The sequence below is a fragment of the Pleurodeles waltl genome, chromosome 7, assembly GCF_031143425.1.
Source record: "Pleurodeles waltl isolate 20211129_DDA chromosome 7, aPleWal1.hap1.20221129, whole genome shotgun sequence".
In the NCBI taxonomy this organism is placed as follows: Eukaryota; Metazoa; Chordata; class Amphibia; order Caudata; family Salamandridae; genus Pleurodeles; species Pleurodeles waltl.
In genome coordinates, this window is record NC_090446.1 from 78,104,107 (window position 1) to 78,131,314 (window position 27,208).

General features: G+C 43.4%; 1 protein-coding gene across 2 annotated transcripts in view; it reads left to right on the top strand.

Annotated features, from left to right (window-relative positions):
• Positions 1-27,208, top strand: part of LOC138303678 (alpha-2-macroglobulin-like protein 1) — a 400,879-nt gene that overhangs the window by 347,663 nt on the left and 26,008 nt on the right. For both annotated transcript variants that reach the window (XM_069243004.1, XM_069243005.1), the window contains exons 34-36: positions 4,397-4,499; positions 10,566-10,604; positions 22,443-22,466. In XM_069243004.1, the coding sequence (XP_069099105.1) occupies positions 4,397-4,499; positions 10,566-10,604; positions 22,443-22,466 (166 nt within the window). The remainder of the gene's footprint in view (positions 1-4,396; positions 4,500-10,565; positions 10,605-22,442; positions 22,467-27,208) is intronic.

The following is a 27,208-nucleotide window of genomic DNA, read 5'->3' on the forward strand; positions in this document are numbered from 1 at the left end:
AAAATGGATCCATGGTGCTGGCACTTTACTCAGCCAGGTTCAGGTTGGGGATTCGGTCCCTTCCCCGACCCCACACGCACACACCGGAAGGGGGACCACGCAGCACACTCAGGGACAGTGGCGAAACGTGGTAGGATCTGCAAAAGAAACAAGTATGACTTTTCTTGCAAGTAACATTTTTCATTTAAACTGCACCCTTCCTCTTTCTTTCCCTGTTTTATAATCAGCAGGACGTTTTTGGGGCCCTTTGTTATATTCTCTGCAGGTTCTGGAGGGTCACTTGGGGCTTCAGCCCACACATCAGCACTGAGGTTTTTATCTGCTGCACCACAGCTTCCCTTTTCTTGCACTGTCAGAAGGGCTGGGGCAGACTCCTTCTTTACCAAACCTCCATTCACTGCACTTTTGCCAATTTGGGCCATTCTGTCTCCAATTTGTTTGAATGAATCAGATTCTTTTCTAGGTGTCAGCATAATTTCGATTTTTCCTTGGTAATTTGCAGCAATCACTCTCCCTAAAACCTGATTACTTTGCCATTTCTGTCCTGGTAACTTTCCTCTCCCCAACTGCTCTGTGACTGCTTGCATGACAGATTGCTTTTGGGCGTACTGCACAGTTTTTATCAAATCTAGGGGAATGTGCATCTCTCTCATCTCTGCCCACCTGTAAGTGGCTTTTTCTCTCAGCTGTTCACATTTCTGGGGCACCCACTTAGCCATCCCCACTAAGGCAGAATTCTGGGTGTACACTTCTCTCTCTGAATTTTTCTGATTAACATCTGCAAGGTAATTGAACCAGTTAGGTGCTAAAACATTAGCAATGAACCAAAAATCAGCATAAAAATGACACATCTCACGTAGCTCTTGCTTTAAAATCTGACACACATTATACAACGCTGTTCCTTCTACTGTGCCAGAAAACAACATTTCAGTCAATGAATCATTAGTAAAACAAACATGCTTTTTATCTTCAGTGGACACGAATTCAAATGGTGCACACAATTTCACCGGTAACTCTTTTATCTGTGGTACTCTAGCCCTGTCTTGCAAGTACCAGATCCATTGTATGAGTCTAGCTAGGGGCACTATTTTCTTCCCTTGTTCTTGAGTTACATGTACATCAGTTTTTTCTTCTTGCACTGCGCAGAAACCTAAAGTCTGCATTATTTCATTTGCCAAATCACAAGCGCGCAGCTGCATATTATTTTTCACAGTGACCATATACAAAAGTGTTAGGATTTCGCTCAAATGAGAGCTATTCTTTTTCCAAAAATCAAACAAGCTAATGAAACTTGGTGTCTCTTTCTCTAAAATCTTTCGTTTTACTTGTGCATTTTGCAACGGTAACTCGTAAATCACATTCTGAGCTCTCTTCGTGTTATCAGTTAAGGAATGCGCTTTGGCTGCCAAAAACCCTGGCTCACACGAAAACTCAGTGCAGCTCGGAGCTGTCTTAACCCCCTCATTACTGGAATGGGACAAGAAAGATTCTTCTACAACAGCATTTTTATAACTTTCAGTCTGGCTAATTTGCTCACGTAAATTCCTATTTTCATGTTCCAACTGCCTACATTTCTCCTGCATTTCTCTGTAAGCAGATAAAGGTATCCAGACCTTTCTGTCATCATTACTTCCAAAAGACACGTTTTCTACATATGTACAACAGGAATTATTTCTCAAAACACTATCAGGCATTTTAGCTACACATGCATTTTCAAACATGGTCTGCCATGCTTCTGTAATTCCCCAAACACAAAACAATTCACAGTTTTTCTTAGCACCATCGGGCAGTTTAACAACACATGCATTCTCAGACATGGTCTGCCGTGCTTCTGTGATTCTCCAAACAACAAAAACAATTCCTGTAATTCTCCAAACAACAAAAAAACAATTACACTTTTAAAGTGTGCACTTAGAAATCTACCAACTCGTCAACACCCTCTTAACCACCTCTTAATGACCGACCCCACTTCTGGTACCAATTGTAGTGCTTTCCTCTTATCTAGTTTCTAAGCACATACATAAAACACCAGAAATGCACTTCTGAGGTCAAAGAAGACTTTTATTGTTGTTAATTCTTCCCCAACCACACTTTTTATGTTGACGAATTAGTAGCTTTCAAGCCCGCGTTAATCAAACAAAATATATCAGTTTGCAATATACACAGCAGGTTATATTTATAAGATATTGAATGCAAAGCAAAACAAATACTTCACCGTGTGGGAAACTATTTACAGCTTCATCTTTCTAAGGTCTGCAAGCTGATGACCCCTGTCAGCCGCGAGAAAGAGATTCATCTACCCACACGGGATTGCTGGCAGCTGGCGCCAAGCTCCAGCACGAGGTCCGGCAGATTCGAATCTGACCCTCTGCAGCCTGTTACATTCGTTACAAAGGTGTGCCCCCTCCTCTCAGACCTGGGAAACTGAGCAAGCCTTTTGGAGACTGGCCAGGTCTCCAAGACTACTCCTGTTCCCAAGCTCAAGCAAAGAAAAACAACACCCATGTACCCTCTCTTATCAGGTCTAGTCTACTGTGAGAAAAACATCTTGGTTCTCTTGTGCAAAAACACAGCTTGGAAAAATACAGCTTGGATTCTCAACTGCAATGTCTAACTCCACGTTAAAGGCAATGGGCAGCTAACCTAAATATCAAATGCAATGTCTAGTGTCATGTCAAAGCCAATAAGCATCTAAGCTGAATACAAAATGCAATGTCTTATATCATGTCAAAGCCCATAGGCAGCTGAGCTGAATACAAAATGCAATGTATAATATCATGTCAAAGCCAATAGGCAGCTGAGCTGAATATAAAATGCAATGTATAATATCATGTCAAAGCCAATAGGCAGCGGAGCTGAATACAAAATGTAATGTATAATATCATGTCAAAGCCAATAGGCAGTTAAGCTGAATACAAAATGCAATATATAATATCATGTCAAAGCCCATAGGCAGAATATCTAATAGCATGTCAAAGTCAATAGGCAGCTAAATTGAATACATCATGTCAAAGCCAATAGGAATGCAATGTCAAAGCCAATAGGTGGCTAGACTGGATACAGCATGTCAAAGCCAATAGGCAGAATACAGAATGTAATGGCTAATGCAATGTCAAAGCCCATAGGCGGCTAAACTGAACAAAACATACCATGTGCTACTGGTGAACATTGAGCAACTAATATGCGCAGTGGTGAAACACAAAGTCATTGGTCAAAACAAAATTTAACAAATGGCAGTACAGGTGCCATCCGCCATGGTCTTAACACGGAATCCTGCGCACCTCTTTTTGGAGAATTGGTACAGATTGCATGTCTTGCCTTTCACTTTTCAACTCCAATCCTCATGTGTTTTGATGACTGTGTGTCAGACATACCTACTAGTTGTCTTTGGCCATACAGACCACTTTCATTGATGATGTAGTCCATGAATATTTATGAGCGTGTCCTGCCTAGGATCTTGGAAACAACACTGGAGAAATAGCATTAGATCCCACAGGTTGTGTTTACTTCCATTGAGTGTGCATGTGTTTGCGGTTTCTGTATGTGTGTGCCACGGCAGCAGGTCAAACCAATCTGACGTGTGCAGTTGTTGACGTCCAGGACCTGTGGAAGGTTGGCAATGACATAGAAGTCTGTTTCACTTGGACCCTGGTTTTAGGAAGGCGTGGTGCTGTGGTGTAATGGTTAGGGTTGCCTCTAAAATACACAACAGGAAGACAGATAGAGTGCTTAGTGACTGATGCCAATAGATGCAGTACAGCAAGTCATTTTACATTAGCTGGAATTGCATCCTACATACCTCTTTAGGGTGAAGGGAGGGTCAAGTTGTTCAAGGAGGCTCATTATAATGTCCTTCGCTTATGTCTTTAATTCCCTCCTCAACTTTGCCACTCTTACCCTGAATTCCTAGATTTCTTTCCCTGTGCTGTTCTGCTTCTACGTTTAATACTGACCAGATGCAGTAGTCAAAGTGTTCTTATGCATGCTACAACCTTCATTGTCACTTACCTGGAGTCTGGGACGGGAGAGGAAAGAGGTTCTAGTGCATTTTATATTGTACAGAAAATACAACAAAATCTTTGCACCCGCTTTCATCTAACACTGCTTTTCATGCTATGTGCATGGTTGCTCATTTGTGCCAATTCACGTGACTTTAGTAGGTTAGCTTTGGGATTAATGCATGCCTGCACCGTTCCCACCTTAAACCACGTGCCATACATTATAGGTGCTTCGATGCTCTACTCCACCCTGTAGTGCCAGAAACTCAATCTATGTAGTTGTTTGTGGTGCTATGCATTGCGTGAGCATTAAAAGTTGGTAAATTCTGACATCACCTCTCTCCCAGTCTCTCCTGTTGACTTCTCTCCATCATCTCATCCTTTCTCTCCCTCTGCAGATGGATAGCAGTACACAAACATACTCTTTCACAGCCAATCAGGTGGAAGTGGTGGACGACCGGCAGCCAGCACTAGTGAAGGTGTATGATTACTATGAGCCCGGTGAGTTCCAGCCCAGACAGAGGATCTGGGGATCTTGAGACCCTGAGGAATGGCCCCGATGGGGCTGGTGAAATGATGGATCCAGTTTAGGTCATTTCATGTTGAACTTTGTAACATGTTTAAAGTCTCATGCTGTCATTTTCTGTTCATTTTATGGGGCTGAAGGATAGTGTCAAAGGACAAGCAAGACTTTAGTCTAGGTCTTGTGAAATTATTATTATGCCAGAGAAATTGGAGTAATTTTGCGTTACTCTCGTGAAGCAAAATTACAGAAAATTACATAATTACACCTATTCACTTAATTTTGTGTAATTTCGGGCAAAAATCCCTACCCAATAACACAGGAACCTTGCATTAATCAATATTTTCTTAGCGCAAAATGTATACTCAGGTCCATTTTGGACGTGACTTTTCATTGTGGGCTAAGAAAATAGAACTAATTGTGGGGTTATGCTCCTTGCCTGACCCTGCGTAATCTTGCGTAATTTCGCTGTCACTTTGTGTATGTACAGTACTGCAAATTAATCGAGTTGCACCCACCCAAACTTTAAACTGCCGTCTGTGCGAAAATTCAGCCTCCCAGATTACTGGACGCCTGCCCAGTAATTTGCCTTTTTAATGATGCAGCTCTGTGACTGCAAGGACTCGGCCTCAGATGAGTGAACATTTCTGTCAAGGAGGAGCCAAAATGAAAAGATGCAATAATCTAAGATCTGGATGGAATCTGTTTTGTTATTTTGATTTTCAAGAACTGTGTTGCTAGTTTGGGTCTAACAAAATCAAGGAACTGTCCAAACACATTGGCGAGAGCACACATATTTTCCTTGCACTGGAGCAGCTGTAGATTTCTGAATCTATAAAGTTCTCATTGCATTTTAAGGAGGTTTCTGGACTATCTCTGGAATCCTAATGATCAATATTGTACAGGATGTATTATGTTAAAGTTGTTTAATAGAGCAGGTTCCAATGGTATGACAAAGGTTGATTAGCCACCTTTCAGTTGTTTACTATTGTATTTGGGTGAAATATTGGTGCTAATAAGGTGCAGACAGTGTTAGCTGGGAAAAATTACAGTATTATGGAGTAATACTATCTTACATTGTGCAGCATTATGCTGCATAACTCGCCTTTCTTGCCGCATAATTTAGTCAATCTCACAGCATAATTTGGTCCTCCCCGTCACATATTTATAGCGGTCCTGATCAATGACCACTTCAGACATTTCAGCAACAAATCAAGAAAAGTCATCACTGATGCCTTCATACTGAATTGTAGCATGAGGAGTGTCGTTGCCATAGGAAGAGGCTCACAACCTTGTTTGCCCCCAGGATGGAGAGTACTGCATCCCACCGGGGCTTCTACAGCTCATGATCGCATTCGAAGTGGTAGCATCCACAGTGCAACTTGATGCCATCACTGTCACTTGTCGGGTTCAGGGAGATACTGGAAACATCTGCACTGTGAGCAAGCATTACGAGAGGTAGGGAGGAGACTCCTGGTGTGAACATCAGAAATCTACCCCTGCGGTAGGATGTTGAGGTGGCATCCTCAGCACTGTGAACGTGTTGTTGTGGATGGAACCTTAACATCCTTAGCACTAAAGAAGTTAGGTAACAAACTTCAGTAACCATTTACAATTGCCTCAGGTGGTAAAATAGGGCGGCTCCAGCTCTTTACATACTTAATATACCAAAAGCCCAATACTTTTAGCCTCACAGTGCACATGGTGGGCTGTATCACATAAAGTGAGCAACTGAGGGCACTACGTTAAGACAGAATTAGGCTGACTGGTTGTAAGTAGCTGAAGAACTAAAGTGGGGATAATTTACCACCTTAGACAGAGGTAATTGCTCGATGGTTAAAGGAACTTTTAAGGCATGTGATGCTTTTAGCAAAAAGTATAGCAGTATTTGCTGACCCGTCTAATGTGTATAAGAGAACATAACACAATAGCATACGCAAAGCAACATAACAACATAAATAAAACATAACAGGGCTCACCCCAACCAAACAGCAAAACAAAACACAACCGCACTACATGTCAAAAAAATCATCACATTGCCATAATGTACAAAAAATGAGGAGCACAAAAAGCAACCAAACACATAACCACCACACAAAATACCACACAACATATGTGCACAATCCTTCTTGTCACGCATTACGATAGAATCCTGTTTTCAAAATATGGTCTTAAAAGACGTTTGGAACAAGCACTGCCTTCACCTTTCACCAGGGATAAGAAATAATGCCAGTCAAAAATGTTTAGTGACACAGCCCATGGCATGGTCTGGCCCAGTTATGGAATGATGACGTCTTAAATATTTGAAGGTCTATATTTAGTGGTATTTTACCACCATAGCCAGAGGTGAATGGGGGTCAGTAGAACTTTAAAGGAATCTGCTGATTTTGGCAGAAACGGTAGCATCATTTGTTGACATTTGTAACGTAAACAATAGGGCATACCTTAATTACAAATACTAAGGACATTAACAGGAAAATTAAACATAAAAGGCCACACAATAAATTAGACAAACTTTTCTTCCAAATATTACCACCTCTGGCAACCTGCTTTCATGATGCGCAGGTAAAGGTGGAGTGCGACAAGCACCTCTTTAACTCACTACCGAGGACATGGAATAACACCAGAGAAGAAATGTTGTAACCCGCCCCCCCCTTTCTGTGGCAGTGTCTTGCCCAGGGGCGCAGGGTCTGGTTGGTTTTGTCTTTAGAAGACACGTCAGGGCTGGCCTGATGACCTCATTTATACACTGATCCTTGCACGGGGGAGCATTTCACAAGAGTGTGAGGGGGTTCCTTCTGCTTTCAGACTTGTGCACCCCTGCCTAGGGCCGGCTTTTGGGCAGTGCGAGCGGTGCAACCGCACTGGGTGTTGACCGGGGGAGGGGGATAGGTGGGGCACTGTGTTTAGCAATAACTTCTGAAACTTGCGATTTAAAAACACCTGCTGAAATGTCCCTTGTGCGTTTAGCCTTCAACAAACAATTAAAATGTCAAGATACCTCTTGTGATTAATGTTCCTGGTAGGGAGAGAGATGGGAGTTTTGCCCAGGGGCAGCTTTGGCTCCATACCAAGTAGCATCGTGGGTTAATATGCCTGCTGCAAAAAACAGAACTATGGGGCATATTTAAGAAAGTGGTGCTGCACACAGTGCAGCGCCACTTGTCTTGCGCCCCTTAGCGTCCCCCTATCGCCACCATGTGCGCATCACATTTAAAATACGGTGCACCATGGCAGTAGTTAGGGGACTAGCATCCAAATTTTTTACGCTAGTCCGACGCTATGCAGGATTAGCCTAAAAAATGTTGACGCTAATCTTGCAAAGCACCCAGAGGCCCATTGTAACCAATGGAAGCTTCCTTTTAATGCCTGCTCTGAGCAGGTGTTAAAAGTGGTGGAAAAAAATGACGTAAAGAAATCTGACAGATTTCTTTACGTCATTTTTTTGGCATCCCTAACGGGTTGATGCCCCCTTTGCATACATTATGCCTGTGCCAGGCATAATGTAACGCAACGGGTTACAAAGTGGCGCAATGCATGCATTGCCCCTCTTTGTAAATATGGTGCAGCATTTTTGGCCTCCTAATGCCACATTAGTGTAAAAAAATGACACTAATGTAGCGTTAGAATGGCAATAGGGGCTCTTAAATATGCCTCAATGGCAATGCTTAATTTGTGCTTGATGTTTCAGGTGCAGAGCACCTGCACTTATTTTTGAGGGCCAGGGCTTATTTGTCTGCCTCAAGCATTTACTGTGAGAAAGAGACAGATATGGAAAAGACGGAGGAAGAGAAAAACGAAAACACGTCACAGTGGGAAAAAGCAGAAAGAGTGAGATGAAGGGGCAGGGAGTGCCTGTAAATAGACTGAAGCGGCCCGAGATGGCTTCAAGATTACGCTACCTCTGTATTCCGTGTTCACACATTTAATTTCAGCAGCCGCATGTTTAAGAGGAGGGCATTGGGCACCCGCACCTTTTTATTTACAAATTAAGCAGTACCCTATGGGGCATATTTGAAAAAAGTGGCGTTGCACACAGGGCTGTGCCACTTTTCTTGTGCCCCTTAGCACCCCCCTAACACCACCATGTGTGCGCCATATTTAAAATATGGTGCACCATGGCAGTAGTTAGGGGACTAGCATTATCATTTTTTATGCCAGTCCTCCGCTTTGCAGGATTAGCATAAAAATTGTTGACGCTAATCCTACAAAGTACCCAGAGGCCCATTGTAACCAATGGAAGCCTCCTTTTAATGCCTGCTCTGAGCAGGCGTTAAAAGTGGCGGAATAAAATGATGCAAAGAAATCTGTCAGATTTCTTTGCTCCATTTTTTTGGATGGCCCCTTTGCATACATTATGCCTGACGCAGGCATAATGTGCAAAGGGTTACAAAGTGGCGCAATGTTTGCATTGCACCACTTTGTAAATATGGCGCAGCGTTTTTGACTTTCTGACGCCACGTTAGCTTAAAAAAATTACACTAATGTGGTGTTAGAATGGCACACAGGGCTCTTAAATATGCCCCTGTGGGGCATATTTGAAAAAAGTGGCACTGCACACAGTGCTGCACCACTTTTCATGCACCCCTTAGCTTTCCTCTAACGCCACCATGTGTGCGCTGTATTTAAAATACAGCGCAACATGGCGGTAGTTAGGGGACTAGTGTCAGAATTTCTGATGCTAGTCCAGCACTTTGCAGGCTAAGCGTAAACATTTTTGATGCTAATCCTGCAAAGCACAGAGAGGCCCATTGTAACTAACAGAAGTCTCCTTTGAATGCCTGCTCTGAGCAGGCGTTAAAAGTGCTGGAAATAAATGAGGCAAAGAAATCTGTCTGATTTCTTTGCGTCATTTTTTGCCCCCCCACAATGGGTGAATGGCTCCTTTGCATACATTATGCCTGGCGCAGGCATAATGTAGCCAAAGGGATACAAGCCACTTTGTAACTATGGCACGGCTTTTTTGGCCTTCTAGCGCCACATTAACATTAAAAAATGATGCTAATGTGTCGTTAGAATGGCGCTAGAGGCTCTTAAATATGCCCCTATATTTTAAGTGGCTAGCTGAGTGGATTAGTAAGGTGAGTCTTTTCAAGTGCTTTAAAACACCTGAATGTATGTGAAAGGGGAGCGATGGAGAGATGAGGGGCACATTTGCCAGGTGGTAGTGAGTGAAACCGAGGAGGATGTCATGGGGTGGTGGGTGCCACAATAAACTGTCTCACAGGGTGCCAGCAGTCCTAATGCTGGCCCTGCCCCTGTCCCTGCCCATAATATCCACTCATGGCCTGTGATCCATGGCCATAATGCGCTTCTGCTCAGGAAGCATGGACCCTCAAGCTGGTTCCCCTGAAAGCAGAAAAGCCCCATACACAAACTGGCTGCCATTGCCACATACACACCTTTGCACCTTAGTTCAAAAGTGTCTTTGTCAAGTCTAGCAAAGGTTTTGTACTGGTAAGGTACCGAAAAATACTATGCTTAGATGAAATCGTAAAGTTTGTCTTACTTTATATGGGTGCTGTACTGTGCAGCACACATGCAAAGCCAGAAAAGATTGGAGAAATAAAGTACGTAAGCGCTGCTTTAAGTTACTTTCAGGCATCTTTCTAGAACAAAACAAGTTATGCGCACGAAAGTCAACTTCAAACAAACACTTTGCATTGATTTCCGTCACGTTTGTGATGCTAAGCTGGTGCAAAATGTTAGTAAAGATATCCTTTTGAGTTAACGTATGCACTCAAGGCCCAAAAACGCAGTGCACAGACCCCTTCTGCGCTAGTGCAGGGCACACGCGGCATCATGATGCGGTCCCAAATCTATATTCTGGGTGTAAAATCAGAGCTTAAAGTATTTCTTCCATGTATCAGGTTGGGGCAATGTATGAATGTGCATTTGAGGTCCTCAATGACAACGAACCTGAGGTTTAAGCATTGAGGTTCAAAGGGGAAGGGGCTAACATAGTGCTAAATATTGATTTGTGGGATATAGTCTTGTTGGTGTCAAATACTGCATAAATGAGACTTTTTTATTTTTTGTTTCAGGAGAATACGCTGAAGTGATGTATATTCCAGTCATTCAAAGTAAGAGATGCTGCTTATTACCTGCAGACTTCTAAGCACACGAAAAGCATATTCTGTGAAGATGTAACTGCTAACTTGTACCAGGGACCACTAGTATCTAATATATGGCACATAACTTGGCACCATTCGACTCATGATCTGTGCAAGATTACACTTTTTATACTTTCAGAGATGTCAGTCTCCTGCTGACGGTAAATGTTAATCTATTAGAGTATCAGCTCTCATAGTACCTATTAATTTGGAGTAAGATGCAACTAACTCATGCATTGCTGAACTAGCATAAAAAATGACACTACTCCAGCAATGCCTGGAGGCCCCGTTGAGAAAAGCTCTGCACCAGTTTTACGCCTCCTTTGAGCAGGCGGTACAATTCTGATGCAGTGAACTAGCAGAATGACGCAGTGAAATGTTGTCACTTTCACTGCGTCAGTTCTGCATGGCTTTTCCTGTGGTAACACCTCATTTGCATTCATTATACCTGGCGCAAGTATAATGTGACGCAAGGCTTTATAAACTGATGCATTGGGCCCAGTGCGTCAGTTTGTAAATGTGGAGCAGTGTAGAGCACTGCAGAGCATTGCTTGCGACACCTTTGTGTAAAAAACAAAATTACACAACAGTGGCACAGTGGCCTTGCAAATCAGGCCCTTAGAGTGTGCTTTGTGTTCTGCCATTACTCGTGACAGGGTTTTTATTTCTTGTCTGTCTCAGTTGTCTTCTCTTCATTTGACAGTTTTCTGTCGTATTTGTGGGTTTATCCCACCCAGAAGAAATTATGTCTCACAGTGTTCTGATTGGATGAGTTGAATCCTCTCAAAGCATACTTCAGGGAATTTGTTTTGCTTCCTTTTTGGTACTACACAGGAGTGCATGTGTTTTCTTGCTCACCTTATTGGGATATTGCACCAGTACACTTTCTTTCCTCATCACTCCACCCTCCTCCCTGTTGCTTCCTGACCCTCTCACTACCTCATTCCCCATCCTGCTTGGCTTGATTTTAAATATTTTTTATTCATTTGTTTCAAGGGCTAGATAATTCTGTGTGCACTGCTATTTTATTGTTTTAACATAGAACTAGAACAGTAAATTAACAAGTATTTGCAAACCAATAGCTCTAGCTAAAGAACTGCAAGAGCCTGGATGCTTCCATCCACACAGCCACCCATCCATCTATCCATGCTGTCACTCATCCATCCATCCACTCATTCACTCATCATCCATGCACTCAGTCCCTCATCCTCAGATCATGCATCTGTTTATTCAACAATACACTTATTCTTCCATTAACCCATTTGCACGTTATCAATATCTTACACGCAAACTCATCAGTAAAGGCGAAGAATGTTCAGCTATCACGCAGACCTATTGAGTTTGAGTCTAGTCTGTGAGGAGTTCCGTTTGTGGGAGATCTACCTGCTAAGAAGTGTAACTCTGGTTTAGCCTCTTGCATTTAAGGGATTAATGTATTTGATAGAATATGTCAAGGAACGTTTTTGTGATTGTGATTAACTAGATCAAAAGAACATCTCTATGATATGTCCCCTGAATATTGAACCCAAAATATAAGTGGAGAGAATATTGAGGACAAAATATCTAAAAGAAATATTGACCGATAAGTAAGTCTAGATCTTGTATACCTAACTCAACATATATGTACCTACATGGTACATATATATTTAAGGTGTGTACATGCGGTGTGACGCATAGTAAACCTATACCTCCCTATATGCTCTTGTCTTTCAATATTTCAACCCTCAATATTCTGTCCTCAATATTCTTATACCACAATATTGTTGGTGTCAATATTCAGTAGTACAATCCATCTCTAGGCACTCTGCGCAAACACTGGAGAATCTTGTAATAGACTGACACATTTAAGATTCAAACTTCTTATCAAGGTGGCACATTGTCGACGCAAAACCCAATTGAGATTTATCAAGCCACTCAAATCGATGCCCTGCGTTACTCTGCGGCAGGGAGGCATTCCATGGGTGGAACGTGGGCATTCCGATGTATCCACCCATGAAATTTGGTGCATTCCCAGATTTATTATTAGTGGTAGACTGGAGAATGCGTCAAAATGCTACGCCTCCACAGGTGACGCGTAATTATGAGAAATATCTTTATTACTCCCAATGTTTTTCCTCTTTCTATATGTCCTGGGTTCTGCAGCACAGGTAGAAAGAGGAAAATGCCTCTCAGGATTGGTTTTGTTCAAGAAGGTGTCCCTTCATGCACAAAAACAATCCTGCTGCAGTGCAGGCACCCTTGCAACACGACGCAAAGGTGCCTGCATTGGCTCTAGGCAGCTGTAAGTTTCGGGCCAGGGTTCAAAAGTTTTGCTTAAAATCCACGGCAAGGCTATCAAATGTCAGGGGTGCTGAATACCAAGACTACATAGTTTTGATTCTACCTCATGCTGTTATTATCCACCACCAGACCCGCACTCCCTCCTTATCTGACTCTGTCAGGGTCTTTTAAATCCATGCTTTCTATCTTTGTCATTGTCATTCCATACTGCTCTTTCTTTCCCTCTTTTGTGTTTTTCTCTCTCTTGCTCATTTAAAAAATTACTCCCTGTCCCCATAAATGAGTCCCCATGGGCCGCACCTGCAATCACCAGGTCAAACTAAGCACTGGCTATACCATCATGTCCTCTGAGCCTACAACATACATCCTGTGCTGCACTGGGGCATATCATTCAACATCACTAGGAGGGCATCTCAGAGCCTGTGTGGATGTGTCTCTTTACATTAACAATATGACTGAAAATAGGAAATGCTTTTTATTATTACATATCACATCTTATTATTACTGTTAGAAATGGGGTTTTTGGTTGGCAGTTAGGTTACCCCCGTCCAAGCAAGAACCCTCACTCTAGTCAGGGTAAGTCACACACAATCCAAATTATCCTGTGCCCACCCTCTGGTGGCTTGGCACTGAGCAGTCAGGCTTAACTTAGGAGGCAATGTGTAAAGTATTTGTGCAATAAATCATACAATACCACAATATAGCACCACAAAAATACACCACACAGTGTTTAGAAAAATATATAATATTTATCTGGGTATTTGCAGGTCAAAACGATAAAAGATGCAGTATGAAATTGTAGAGATATCACTGAAAAGTGATATAAAGTGTCTTAAGTCTTTAAAAAGCAAACAAAGTCTCTTTCAAGTACAAAGTACCTGGTTTAACGTGGAAAATCTCCGCAAAGGGCCGCAGAGGAGGAGCTATGTGGAAAAATGGTGTGTGCGTCGGTTTCGCCCCTTCACAGACGGACTTGCATCGTTATTTTTCACGCGGGGAAGCCGTGCGTCGTTTTCCGGCGCGCGGACAGTCTCCTTCTGTGGTTCGCGGGATTACCAGATGTCCCGGGGTCTGTGCGTGGAATCCTAGGCTTGTTATCCGGCTGTGCGTCGTTCTGTTGGGCTGTGCGTGGAATCTTCTCCCTCACGGCAGGCGTTGCGTCGATTTCCTCTCTGAAGTCGGGCGGCGTTGTAAGTTCCGGTCTCACCATTTTTCACCGCGGACCAAGCTGTGCGTCAAATTTTTCGCCGCTCAAGGCGTCCAGTTGAAAAAGAGAAGTCTTTTTGGTCCTGAGACTTCAGGGAACAGGAGGCAAGCTCTATCCAAGCCCTTGGAGAGCACTTCAGCAGCAAGGCAAGAGTTCAGAAAGGCAGCAGGGCAACAGCAAGGCAGCATTCCTTTGTAGAAAGCAGTCAGGTGAGTCCTTTAGGCAGCCAGGCAGTTCTTCTTGGCAGGATGCAGGTTCTGGTTCAGGTTTCTTCTCCAGCAAGTGTCTGAGGTGGTAGGGCAGAGGCCCTGTTTTATACCCAAATGTGCCTTTGAAGTGGGGGAGACTTCAAGGAGTGGCTAAGAAGTGCACCAGGTCCCCTTTCAGTTCAATCCTGTCTGCCAGGGTCCCGGTAGGGGGTGTGGCAGTCCTTTGTGTGAGAGCAGGCCTTCCACCCTCCCAGCCCAGGAAGACCCATTCAAGATGCAGATGTATGCAAGTGAGGCTGAGTACCCTGTGTTTGGGGTGTGCCTGAGTGAATGCACAAGGAGCTGTCAACTAAACCCAGCCAGATGTGGATTGTAAGGCACAGAAGGATTTAAGTGCAAAGAAATGCTCACTTTCTAAAAGTGGCATTTCTAGAATAATAATATTAAATCCAACTTCACCAGTCAGCAGGATTTTGTATTACCATTCTGGCCATACTAAATATGACCTTCCTACTCCTTTCAGATCAGCAGCTACCACTTCAATAATGTATGAGGGCAGCCCCAATGTTAGCCTATGAAGGGAGCAGGCCTCACAGTAGTGTAAAAACGAATTTAGGAGTTTTACACTACCAGGACATGTAAACTACGTAGGTACATGTCCTGCCTTTCACCCACACAGCACCCTGCTCTAGGGGCCACCTAGGGCACACATTAGCAGTGACTTATGTGTGGAGAAAGGGGAGGTTTAGGCTTGGCAAGTACTTTTAAATGCCAAGTCGAGGTGACAGTGAAACTGCACACACAGGCCTTGCAATGGCAGGCCTGAGACAAGGTAAGGGGGCTACTTAAGTGGGTGGCACAACCAGTGCTGCAGGCCCACTAGTAGCATTTAATCTACAGTCCCTAGGCACATATAGTGCACATTACTAGGGACTTATAAGTAAATTAAATAGTCCAATCAGGTATGATCCAAGGTTACCATGTTTAAAGGGAGAGAGCATATGCACTTTAGCACTGCGCAGAGTCTAAAAGCCAGCAAAAACAGTGTCCAAAAAGTGGAGGGAGGCAGGCAAAAAGTTAGGGGTGACCACCCTAAGGCTGTCAGGTCTAACAATTACATTAAGGCTCGGACTGTAAATAGGAGCATGAGCTTGAAATGTATGATCATACAAACACTAAGCTGGATGGCAAGTCTCTTTTTACAACATTGTCTGACAGAATAGTTATATGCATATCTACAATAAAAACCACCTACTTACAGAATTGAAACTGTTGACAATAGAGCTCATAATAATACCGGGAAACAATGGAAGAGTGCTAAATGCCTCTTGTTATAAATGGGATAAAGTACAACCCCGGCTGTACATTATAAGTACATTGCAAGTGATTGAGGAGTGCCATGACCAGGCTGAAGACCTAGTTCTTAAATAAAGTTATGGAACTTTGAGGTGACTTGCAATAACTTGTCATGGATGACAGAGGGTACCTTATTTCTTATAATACATGGTCACACCATCACCTTTCCCACAAACAATTAAATCTTTGGTGCCTAGATCTTTCATATGAAAGAGAGAGCATGTATGCAAACACGAGAAATAAAAATTAAATTTCCAATGCAAAATGAAACACACCAAAAAAGCTGTTAGATATTTATTCCAAAAAGATATTAGAAGCAGTCAAATACAGTTTTTTTTTGTTGTTTTGTTTTTTAAATAAGGTGAGTAGTAGCATGCAGAAAGATTCAAACTTTTACTCAAGGAGTGAAAAAATAAACATGTTGCAATAAATATCTACTTTCTTCTTGTCACTGTACAGCAAGAAAACAGAGCAAAAACATAAAAGCAACATTTCCATTTTGTTCTTCACACAACTGCTTTAATTATGCTGTGTGGCCCAACCTGCCTTTCCCATCAGCTGCTGGCTCTGGCAACAGGCACTGTGACATCAGACCTCGACTGTAATAAATTATAATACGTGGATTATCATGTCATTTTTATAATCTGCAACTGGGTGCGTCACAAGTTGGCGATTATAAAAAAAAAAATAGAGTTGGGCTTTTATACATGGATTATAGAATCTCATGTATTCAAAATGAATAACTCTTTTAGAAAAATGCTGAGATGGCAATTATACAATGCTTTTATATGACCAACCAGATGCGTCGGTCATTGATACATTGTACTATATTTTGAAAAGAAAGAATAAACCATGCAGGCAGTGCACGTAACATACCCACAGAAACTGAGGCCCGAATTTAAGAAGAGCCTAGTGCCATATATCGTCACATTAGCGTCATTATTTTTACACTAGTGTGGCAATATTATGGCAAAAATGCTACACCATATTTACAAAGCGTCGCAATGCATGCATTTCATCACTTTGTAACTCCTTGCGCCACATTAATCCTACGACAGGCATAATGTATACAAGGAGGGCGTTCCCCCTTTAGGCGGCCCGCAACAATGGCACAATGAAATCTAAAAGATTTCTTTGCGCCATTTCTAGCAGCATTTTTAACGCCTGCACAGAGCAGGCATTAAAAGGAGACACACAGTTGTATTCAGTGTGCCTCAATGTGCTTTGCAGGATTAGCGTCTACATTTTTGGCACTAATCCTGCAATGCGGCAAACTAGCGTCAAAATGTTTTACTCTAGTTCCCTAACTATCGCCATGGTGCACCATATGTTAATTATGGCGCATACATGGTGGCTGTAGGGGGGTGCTAGGGGGCGCAAGGAAAGTGACGCTGCATTGCAAGCACCAGATTACTTTGTGTCAGATTTTTTTCTCCGGGCCAAGTGGATTAAATGCTGTTTCCGGAGTCACAGGACATTGAGCCGACACCGGGATTCGATCCAAGTTCCCCAATCCAAAAGCCATCAACTCTGGCAGTTAGGCCACATCTTCAGCATACCATATTGTCCTTGTTTACTTTAATTTTCATTTGTATAAATTCCGACAGTAATGAACACTTTATGGTGCACAACACATCCCATCTTTATGAACTGTAGTGGTATCAGAGTGCATCACATGCTTATCCTCCCACTTCCAAATCTACAAATCATCTGCAGTGATTCAACTGTCTCTTAGTGGGAAGCCTTGCCTCGTCGACCCATTTTCCAAGCTTCGTTCCATTGGTCTCTGCATCACATGACCTGGCCAAACCAGGCCCAAGCCTTCTTCTGTTGCCTCTCCAGAATAAATCTGAATGTTCCACTCTGCTTCCTCACCCAGCCCCCACGTGGATAAAGTATTGAATTGTTGAAGCCAAACTGGAATCCTGAGTGCAAGAAAGCTCCATAATATCAGAGGTCCAGTATGGTTTTCATCAACAGCAGTGCTGAATTCTCTACTTAACTGACCTCAAAATACACAGTGGCCAACGTTGAGGCAGCGCACCCGGCGTTTATGGATTAATCATCTACTTTTGATATAGTGAATCGATCCCTGTTGAGGTTCAAGATGCTAGTTCTGGATGTGGCCTCAGCTATTGATTAGTTTCTGGTACAAATTCATTCTGACACATCCTCTTGTGTTCCTTATGGTGCATCAGGCAAAACCTTTAACTCTTGTGGGATCGCTAAGGGATTCCTTCAGAGGTGTACCTGATCCGCTTTCTTTATACCCTTTTATATTAATGAGCTTGAGAGGCTAAGAGATACCCCAGCTAAGCGCCCTCCCGGTCCCAGTTTTCCTGTTTGCAGATGATGTGGTACTAATGGCATGCACGGCCAATGGGCTGCAAATATTGTTGGTCCTTTTTGCAGAGTTTTTAAGGTCTTGGATTTAAAATCAACATTTTATCACATAGGATGGAACCCCACGTCCTCAAAATGAAGTCCCCTTCTATTGATGCCAAACACATATACAATTATAAATTGGGATTTTGAGGTTTGTTGGGAGTAAATGCTTACCAGTAGTAACTCACTGCGCTGAAATATGGGCTTATACTTTAAGTGAAAAAATGGCAACAAATGATTTTTAAAAAAAATAGTTTTAGTCTTGAAAAGTACATGATGTTTCTTCTGCCATGCACAGTTGGGACCCCGCACTTGGGGGACCAAATTACGCTCCGACCCTTTAAATTGTGGCTTTCAATGGGACCTCATAATTATCTCTGTCTGTTTGTCCCTGGCCCGTGGCCATTTCATTCCTTGGATTACATATGTTAAGGAGGGATTTAAATGGATAGGCAAACCTGCAATTTTTAAAAGGCCTAATCTTCGCAAAAGAAAGTTAATTCGGGACATACATACGTGACGCTCTTGTTGGTGAAAAAGGTCATTTTATTAGAACAGGATTTAAACACAAACAATACTTTAAAACCTTTAACTGTATATCTTTTAAAGCAGACTTTAACTTTTACAAAACTCCCTCGCCTTCATTTTCTCCTCAAATGTCTCCCGTCAATTTTCCTGACGTATATGCTCCCCTATTCCGCCCATGCCTTCCTTGCCTGTAGCCTACCCCTCCCCGCTCTGATGCTTCACCTCCTTGTTTTCCCCCTGGAAGGGTGGACAAGCCCGCACCTGGCTCTCCACCCTCCCCCATCTCCTGCTATCTCTTTATAACTCACCTGTCCTAAATGACTGTTGACCCCCCCTACCTGACATAACTAATATACCTAACTAAAAAACCCTTCCTCCCCCTGTCTTCCTAGCTGGGTGGGTGGGTGGTACCTAAAATAAACCTCTTTCCCTCCTAGTCGGCGCGCAAAAGGGCCGACCCCACCCTCCACCCCCCTTATAAACCTAAACTAAAACCCCGCCCTCACTTACCTCCTGTCCAAACGGGCGCCTTGCGCGCCACTTCCCCCGTCCCGAATCAACCTGCGGAGAGACCAGACTGCGTCTCTCTCTCCGCGGGTCCCTTCATAGAAAACACTTATTTATGTAAAATGTGATGATGGGGGGCTCTGGGGATTCATCTTAAGCAGCTGAGATTTCTTATATAGCCATTTCCACATCAAACTCGATCGAACCCTATTACTCATAAGAGATATCCGCTACAGATTTTTTAAATTCGTTTTAAGTTGAACATAGTTCATGTATTAGTCACTTTTCCTGAGGATGGGCTGTGGATAGTTCGCCCCTTTCTCCGTCTCATAACATTTCAGAGCAATCTCCTATTCATCTTATCCTGTTTTGAACAGTGCCAAGCAAAACGTTTTTTTTTCACTCTTATTCCGTTTTTTAAAAATTTTAGTCAGCACAGGCCTCGTTTCCCTTTTTACAACAACTTACCACCTAAAGTGGTTACATTTATTCAACACTGATTTAGGAAAAGAAGTTCATTGGCATGATTGTCGATAATATTAAATATGTAGGGAACATTACACTGTACAGTTGCATACATCTAAAATAGAATATTTTATGGAAAGTTTTATTTCGCAAACATTTCAAATGTTTTTGTTATATATTGATTGATGAATTTTATAAAATGTGTATATTTTAGTGATGTATCATTTATGGGCTCTTGGCTGAGAAAAGATTGTTTTGGCTGCCTGACTGAACTGATGCAAAAAGGACCCCCACATCCTCCCTGTCGATAACCTTACTCGGTGACGTGGCAATGATAAACAGACAATACCAAACCCATCCTCCTACAGGATGTCCTGTCCGCTGTCATCAGTCTACATGCTAGTTTCAAGTGTCCCAACAGTACCTGCACGTCCGTAACCTGTTCCTTCTTCTTGGCCAACATCCTGTCCAACAACTCCAGCATTGCTTCCTTTTTATCTTCTGGTCAGCTCTCCTCCAGGCGAACCCAGTCAATCTGAATACTCTTAACTGTTTTCTCTTCTTCTAAAGGACTACCCAGGTCTGCTATAAGCTCCTTAAAACCTACAAGCATCCACTTGCCGTCCAATGAGCCAGAAGCACCTATAAAGTAGAAATTGTCCAAATAGGGTGTTACTGTCCAAATCCCTGTGGCAAACGTAAAGACCCATTGCAAGAAACAGCTGAATTTCTCAAACAACATACAAGGCACTAAGAATCCCATGAGCAGTGCCTTAGCTACCAACCGCAGGCCATCAAATTGCATTCCCACCAACAAAATAATCATCTGGGTGTAGTAGCAACAATCGGAAAGTGGCTTTGATGTCACTCTTTTTCGTAATAGCTCCTGCCTCTACCTCCCTGAACATTTCAATTCCCACGTTCACTGGCGAGTACTTTACAGCTATCATCTCCTCGCCAATGTAATAATTCACCAGATGGTCTTCTGGCCACAAGCTGTTGTATTAAGTGAAACTGTTCTTCCTCTTTTTGGGTAAAACACCAAATTGTTACCCAATCAATGTCCTCATCAGCCACTCCCTGAATAGCCCTCTGATCTTCTTGCCCTTACCACCACTGAGTGTTCTCTTACAGGGTTTCCACCCATGCCCACAACCAACCCCTAACACCCTCTTAGACCAACTTAAAACCTTGAACCCCACCTACAAATGTGTCCTTTTTTGTCATATTTCTTAACCAGCAAGCCAGTCTGTCCAGTTTAATTGGTGTAGGAGCTCTTTCCTAAAGGCCTTTGTGCCCACCAGCCTTCAGCTCTCTTCCCCCTTGCACTCCAGACCTCTCACATTGCCTCTACACTATGTAAGAGGGTGCCTAGCCCCACACTAGATCACTAGTGCTGAAACTTGAAATGTTCTCTGATGCATTGTAGACCCTTTCCTTGATGTCCTCTCCCTAAGGTATCTGTCCATCCCTGGGAGGGATGTCCTTGAAAGGGCTAAGAGACCACCAGTAAGCCACTGACTGTAAAGGCCATGGGGCTGGCCTCATAAGCACATAGTATGGAGCCAAAAGTCATTATCCAACTCGTTCTACTGGCCATCCACGTCCTCTTACAGCGTTCCCATAAGGTTATGTCAAAACCACGAGTGCTTCAAGCATCCATGGCTCAACAACGAGTTCGGAACAACAAACTCATTGGTATCACTAATGCCTTTACCACGAATGCCTTTACAATGATTTTTCATTGTAAACGCATTCCTGGTAAAGGCATTAGTGGTCAGCATGCACGGTTCCAGCATGCTTCCCCCCTAACCCCCCACCCCTAAAAATTACCGCGACCCCACCACCCCCACAACAACACCAACCCCCCACCCCCAAAATGATCACAACCCAACCCCCCTCCCCTAAAACCTAAACCACCCCAACCCCCCCAACCCACCCCTTAAACCTAAACCCTGACCCAACCTCCCCCCAAACCCTAATCACCCCAAGCCCCCACCCCACCCCCAAAAACTAAAAATACCCTGAGTCCTCACCCCGCCCCTAAAACCTAAGCACCCCAACCCCCAACCCACCACTAAAACCTAAACCCTGACCCCCCTAAACCTTAATTACCCCGAGCCCCCCACCCCACCCGAAAAAAACTAAAATACCCTGAGTCCCCACCCCTCCCCTAAAACCTAAGCACCCCAACCCCCCAACCCAACCCACCCCTAAAACCTAAACCCTGACCCCCCCAAACCCTAATCACCCCGAGCCCCCCACCCCACCCCCAAAAAAACAGCCCAAGTCCCAGCCCAACTTACATTCTTCTTCACTGCGTCGACTCCCTTCTTCTGTGCCTTACCAACGCATGTACGTGGTTCAGTCATGCCTGGTTAAGGCACGAAAACCAGGAAGTCGTGGAAAACGAAACCGTTGTTTCGCTTTCGTTTTCCATGACTTCGTGGTTTAGGAGTCGTTGTTCCGGGTGTTTCCCTTCCCATAATGTTTCATTATACCATACCCACACATATACCCCAAAAGTGATGTGCATCTTCCATATGACTTCCATACATCTCTTTGGGAACTTCTCGCACTATATGCTAGTGTATATCAGAAAAAATAACAGCTCTCAATTGTAACTGGCATGTGAGGCCTCTTCGGGCTCTTACTTCTTTTATTTTCCCTTCTTGAATTTTTGAAGTAATATTGCTTTCTCGTTTAACAGTTCAAATTGCTCTGAAATTATTTAGGGCAAAGTCTCCTTTATTGGGTCTTGAATGAAACATGCAGCCTTTGCATCTAAAAATGTTATTTCTTGTATGTTGAGGGTAAATCTGATTGTTTTATTCATCTGTTCTGAATTTAGTTTCTCCTTTTACCTTTCAGCACCCTCAAATACCACACCCAGCAGTGAGTACTTTTGAAAAGTGAAAATTGTCTGTAATATGAAAAAGAATTAGTTTCGAATTGTCACTCATTGAGCAAGTTCACTGCCCGGTATTAAGATAGGATGTAGAGGTCCATACCGCTTAGTGGCCCTGTTGGCTCTCCATCCTTGGCCACAGGACAATTTACAAAGGAACAGTGCTGAGTCTTGCCGTGAACTGAGGCAGTTTCCACCGTGAAGTGGCAGTGGGATTCCATCCAGTAGGGTTCTCGGGCTGAACTCAAACTCTGAGGTAAACTCAAGGCACCATGATTGACAAAGACAAGGAGAGTTGTGTAACTTGCATCCATTGTTTGAATTCTGAATTCGCCATTAGCCCGCAACAGCCCACACCAGTGTGACATCAGATTCACAGAGTCCTGGGTGTGGTGTAAAAGGCTATTAGTGGGTTTCCCCCATGTCCACTTACAGCCCCATACCAACAACCTTCACTTTGCTACGTCCCTTAGTTAAAGACACCTGAATGTAGCTGGTGACAAAATACTCATTGTGGTTGATACCTGCTTATGGATCCAATTGTCATGAGCTCTACGACCTAAGGAATGATCACAGTTCCAAAATTAATTTGAAAATATATCTTTTGAATGCTTTATGATGTTTTGATAATTTAATTATATATCACTTTGGTAATTTGTTATACTGGTTGTATGTAAGCTGTATTTCTGGTTCACTATAATATATCTTCTGTGTAACTGTTTGTAATGTAGCCCTTTGAAACTGGACGCTTTCTGGCATTGGTGTGCTGTCACAAATAACACCACAGTACATTACGGTATAATACAAATAGTAGGGAGTTCACTGTACCCACATATAATAAGTCCTGCTGAAGAAGGAGAGGTCTTGTGATACAGAGTGAAATAACTTTAAATGAGTCATTCATGCTAATAATGTTTCCAATGCGTTTGACCCTAGAAACAACATGGGGGCAGATCTACAAGCCCCTAGCGCCGCATTAACACTACCTTAGAGTAAATCTCATGACGCTAAGGTGGCGTTAAGGTGCCAATTCCCCTGTGCCACATTTAAAAGAGGCGCATGTATGCATTGTGCCTCTTTGCAACCCCTTGCGCCACTTTATGTTTGCGTCAGGCATAATGTATGCAAGGGGGGCGTTCGCACACAGGGAGGCTAAAAAAAAATGGCGCAGTAACATTTACAAGGTTTCACTACACCATTTTTAACACCTGCTCAGGGCATGTGTTAAAGTGACGCACCCATAATAACCAGTGGGTCTCCCTGTGCTTTGCTGCACTAGCACCAACATTTTTGGTGCTAGTGCAGCCATGCAAATCATAGTTGCTTTAAGATGATGGCCTGGCCGAGGCTATATAATTTTGAAAACAATCCATGCAATATGTTTGGTAGAACACGGGGGAGTGGAAATAGCACTATATTCTCTCATAATTAAATATGGAGATCCTTATGACTATTTCTTTCAAAAAATAGTTAAACCACATGCCCTAGTTTCATAAATACAAACTTGCCTAACTATGATTTCTAATCACTCTTTCCTATATTGAATTTACCTCATTTTCATCCAGTAGTGGCTACTGTCAGGAAAGGGTTGAGAGGGGAGGGGGGCAGCGCACAGAGCAACAGGTGGGGAATGGGGTAACAATAATAAAATAAAAAAACTTACCTGCCGCCTCAGTGTTCCGCCGCGCCTGCCGCCTTGATTCTTCTTGCCTTCTTCCTCCCCTCCCCACCCAATCCCAACGCTTCTCTCATGCAGTTACCAGCATGAGAGAAGCACCAGAATTTGCTTAAGTGGGCAGAAAGGCTGCCCAGGGAGAGAACGGAAGCCTGTGCTTGGTCTCAACCCAGCTGTGCAACACAACCGGTGGAGATACCTAAGTGCCTATATCCGTTTGACTGGCCTCAGACAGCCGGCCAAGCTGACATGCACCTTAGAAGTGCACATACCACTCCTCCTCCATGGTGATGTGGGGGTGGCTGTCCCCGCGCTGCCCTCACTAAGCGGAAAAAAAAAGTGATAATAGAATATTTTTTATTATCACTTTATTTTTCTGTTTTCATCGCTGGGCGACGCTGCTCCACCATAGTGGAGGGTCGCCCCCTGGATTCATCACATTTGCTGTTGTCTTTTCATTTTCAAAAATACCAAAATGATATCCACACATAGAGCCAGCTAGTGCCTGGTATGGCTACTCTGTTTTTCTCTAAAACACTCAACTAATGTTCACACTCATCACTCACTATCTGTCCTCTCCAACCTACTTAATTCCCATCAGTCTGCTACTGTAAATCCATACAGCAACTATCCTTTTTCATGGCTCCAATTTCATGCGACCACTAACACCTTCACCTATTCTCATTCTCTTGACCTATTGTTGATCCCATGTCCATGCTCCTGACACTTTCCTTCCTTACCATCGCAGACAGAGATCTAGACCAGTTCTCTGCCTGGCTGTCCCTATCATATTTTACAATCCCCTGATGCTTCTCTCTTTCTCTTCCAACCTCCAGCTTTTAGGTTCTGTTATTAGTTCTGTTCTGCTTTCACTCTTTACCATGTGGGAGAGACCCAGTTATCTTTCTATTTTCCTGCCTTTTTGCTCAATGCCAAGAACATGTTTCAGGCTCTCACTTGGCTACTAAACAGTATTCAGCCATTTTATCCCTGAATCTTGACTAAACTTCTCAACTTCCCTGTTACATCAACCCACCCCATTGTTTCCTTAATATGCTTACACGCTTCTTTCCTACGTTCAAATGCGCACAACAGGCACAGTACTGGGTTACAGCTGAACTTCGGCATGACACCCATTCTTTATGTTTAAGCTTGATCCAGCAGCTCAACATCAGACACATTCTGTAATTCCTCTCCATCCCTATGGATACTACTGATTCAGCACCGGTTTCTTCAAGGCAGGTTTATTGTATTAGGTTAGTGGTGGGTTGTTAGACATGGGGTCTTTGGTTGGCAGTCAGGTTACCCTCTGTCCAAGCAAGGACCCTCACTCTAGTCAGGGTAAAGGAGAATCACACTCAGTTAATCCCCGCTCACCCCCTTGGTAGCTTGGCACGAGCAGGGAGGCTTAACTTCAAATGCAGTGTGTAAAGTATTTGTACCAACACACACAGTAATACAGTCAAAACATTACAAAATAACTCAACACAGGTTTAGAAAAAGAGCCAATATTCATCTACACAAAACAAGACCAAAACGACAAAAATCCAAAATACACAAGTCAAGTAATACATTTTTAAAGATTAAACTCAAAAATAGCGGTTAGAAACAGGAATGCTTTGATGAGATGCTATCACGGTGTCATGATGGAGTAATTCCCAACAATCTGATGCCATGGAGTCATGCAGACCCCCAGGTACAGTACCTTAGTGAAATGCTAAAACAAGCCGGTGCACGGAGTCTGGGATTGCATTGTTGCTGGATCCGAGGCAGCATTGGTTCCGGTGCTGCATGGTGAAGGGGTGGAGGCATCACGAAGAGGCATCAGGTCCTTGCTACGGAGCGGTGGAGGTGAGGCAGAGTCGTTGCACAGCATTCAATTTGCGCTCTTTGGGTGGAGTCGATATCTGGCGGTCACGATGTGGTGCGGCAAATACTATGGAGTTGTGGACTTTGGAGGGGCTGCAGCGGTGTCTGGCCTGCGGGGTTGTCGCACTCCAGCGAGGACCACGGCTGTGGTTACAGGCAGCGTCATGGGATTCGGCAGCGGTGTCAGTTCGGAGTCGTCTGAAGTTGGTTTTTCCACTAGCTTCTCCTTTCAAGAGCCCAGGGACTGGATAGGGCACAACTTGGCAGGACAGGAGTCTCAGCAGAGAGTCCAGGTGCTTGCAGAGGAAGTATTTGATGCCCCTGAGACTTCAGAACAGGGGACAAGCTGAGTCCAAGCCCTTGGAGATTCTTGTCAAGCAGGAATATACCACGACGTCCAGTCCTTTTCCCCTTTGACAGAAGCAGAGGCAGAAGCAGCCACTGCAGGCTAGCCCAAGAAAGCACAGTCACAGGCAGGAGCAGCACTTCTCCTCAGCTCTTCAGCTCTTCTCCTTGGCAGAGGTTCCTAGTGAATCCAGAAGTGATCTAATTTTCAGGGGTTTTGGGTCCATTACTTATACACCTTTCTACCTTTCAAGTAGGCAAACTTCATGAAAAGTCTCTCTTGTTTGTAAGATCCTTCCTTGCCCAGGCCAGGCCCAGACACACACCAGGGCATTGGAGACTACATTGTGTGAGGGCAGAAAGGGAATCCACAAAAAGACACTGAAAGGTTTAAACAAGAAAATGCCTACTTTCTTAAAAGGGGCATTTTCAAACTCAAAATCCAAAAGCAAACTTTACTTAAAGATATATTTTTTAATTGTGTGTTCAGAAACCCTAAACTCCATTTTTTTATCTGTTTCCAAAGGGAATGTGCACCTTAATAATATTTAATGCAGCCCCCATGTTAATCTATGAGAGAGATGGGCCTTGCAATAGTGAAAACCGAATCTGGCAATATTTTACCATTTGGATTATAAAACACACTAGTATATGTCCCACCTTAAACATACTCTGAATCCTGCCCATGGGGCTACCTAGGGCCTACCTTAGGGGTGCCTTACATGTAGAGAAAGGGAAGGTTCAGGCCTGGCAAGTGGGCACACTTGCCAAGTCGAATTTAGCAGTTTAAAACTGCACACACAGACACTGCAGTGGCAGGTCTGAACCATGTTTACAGGG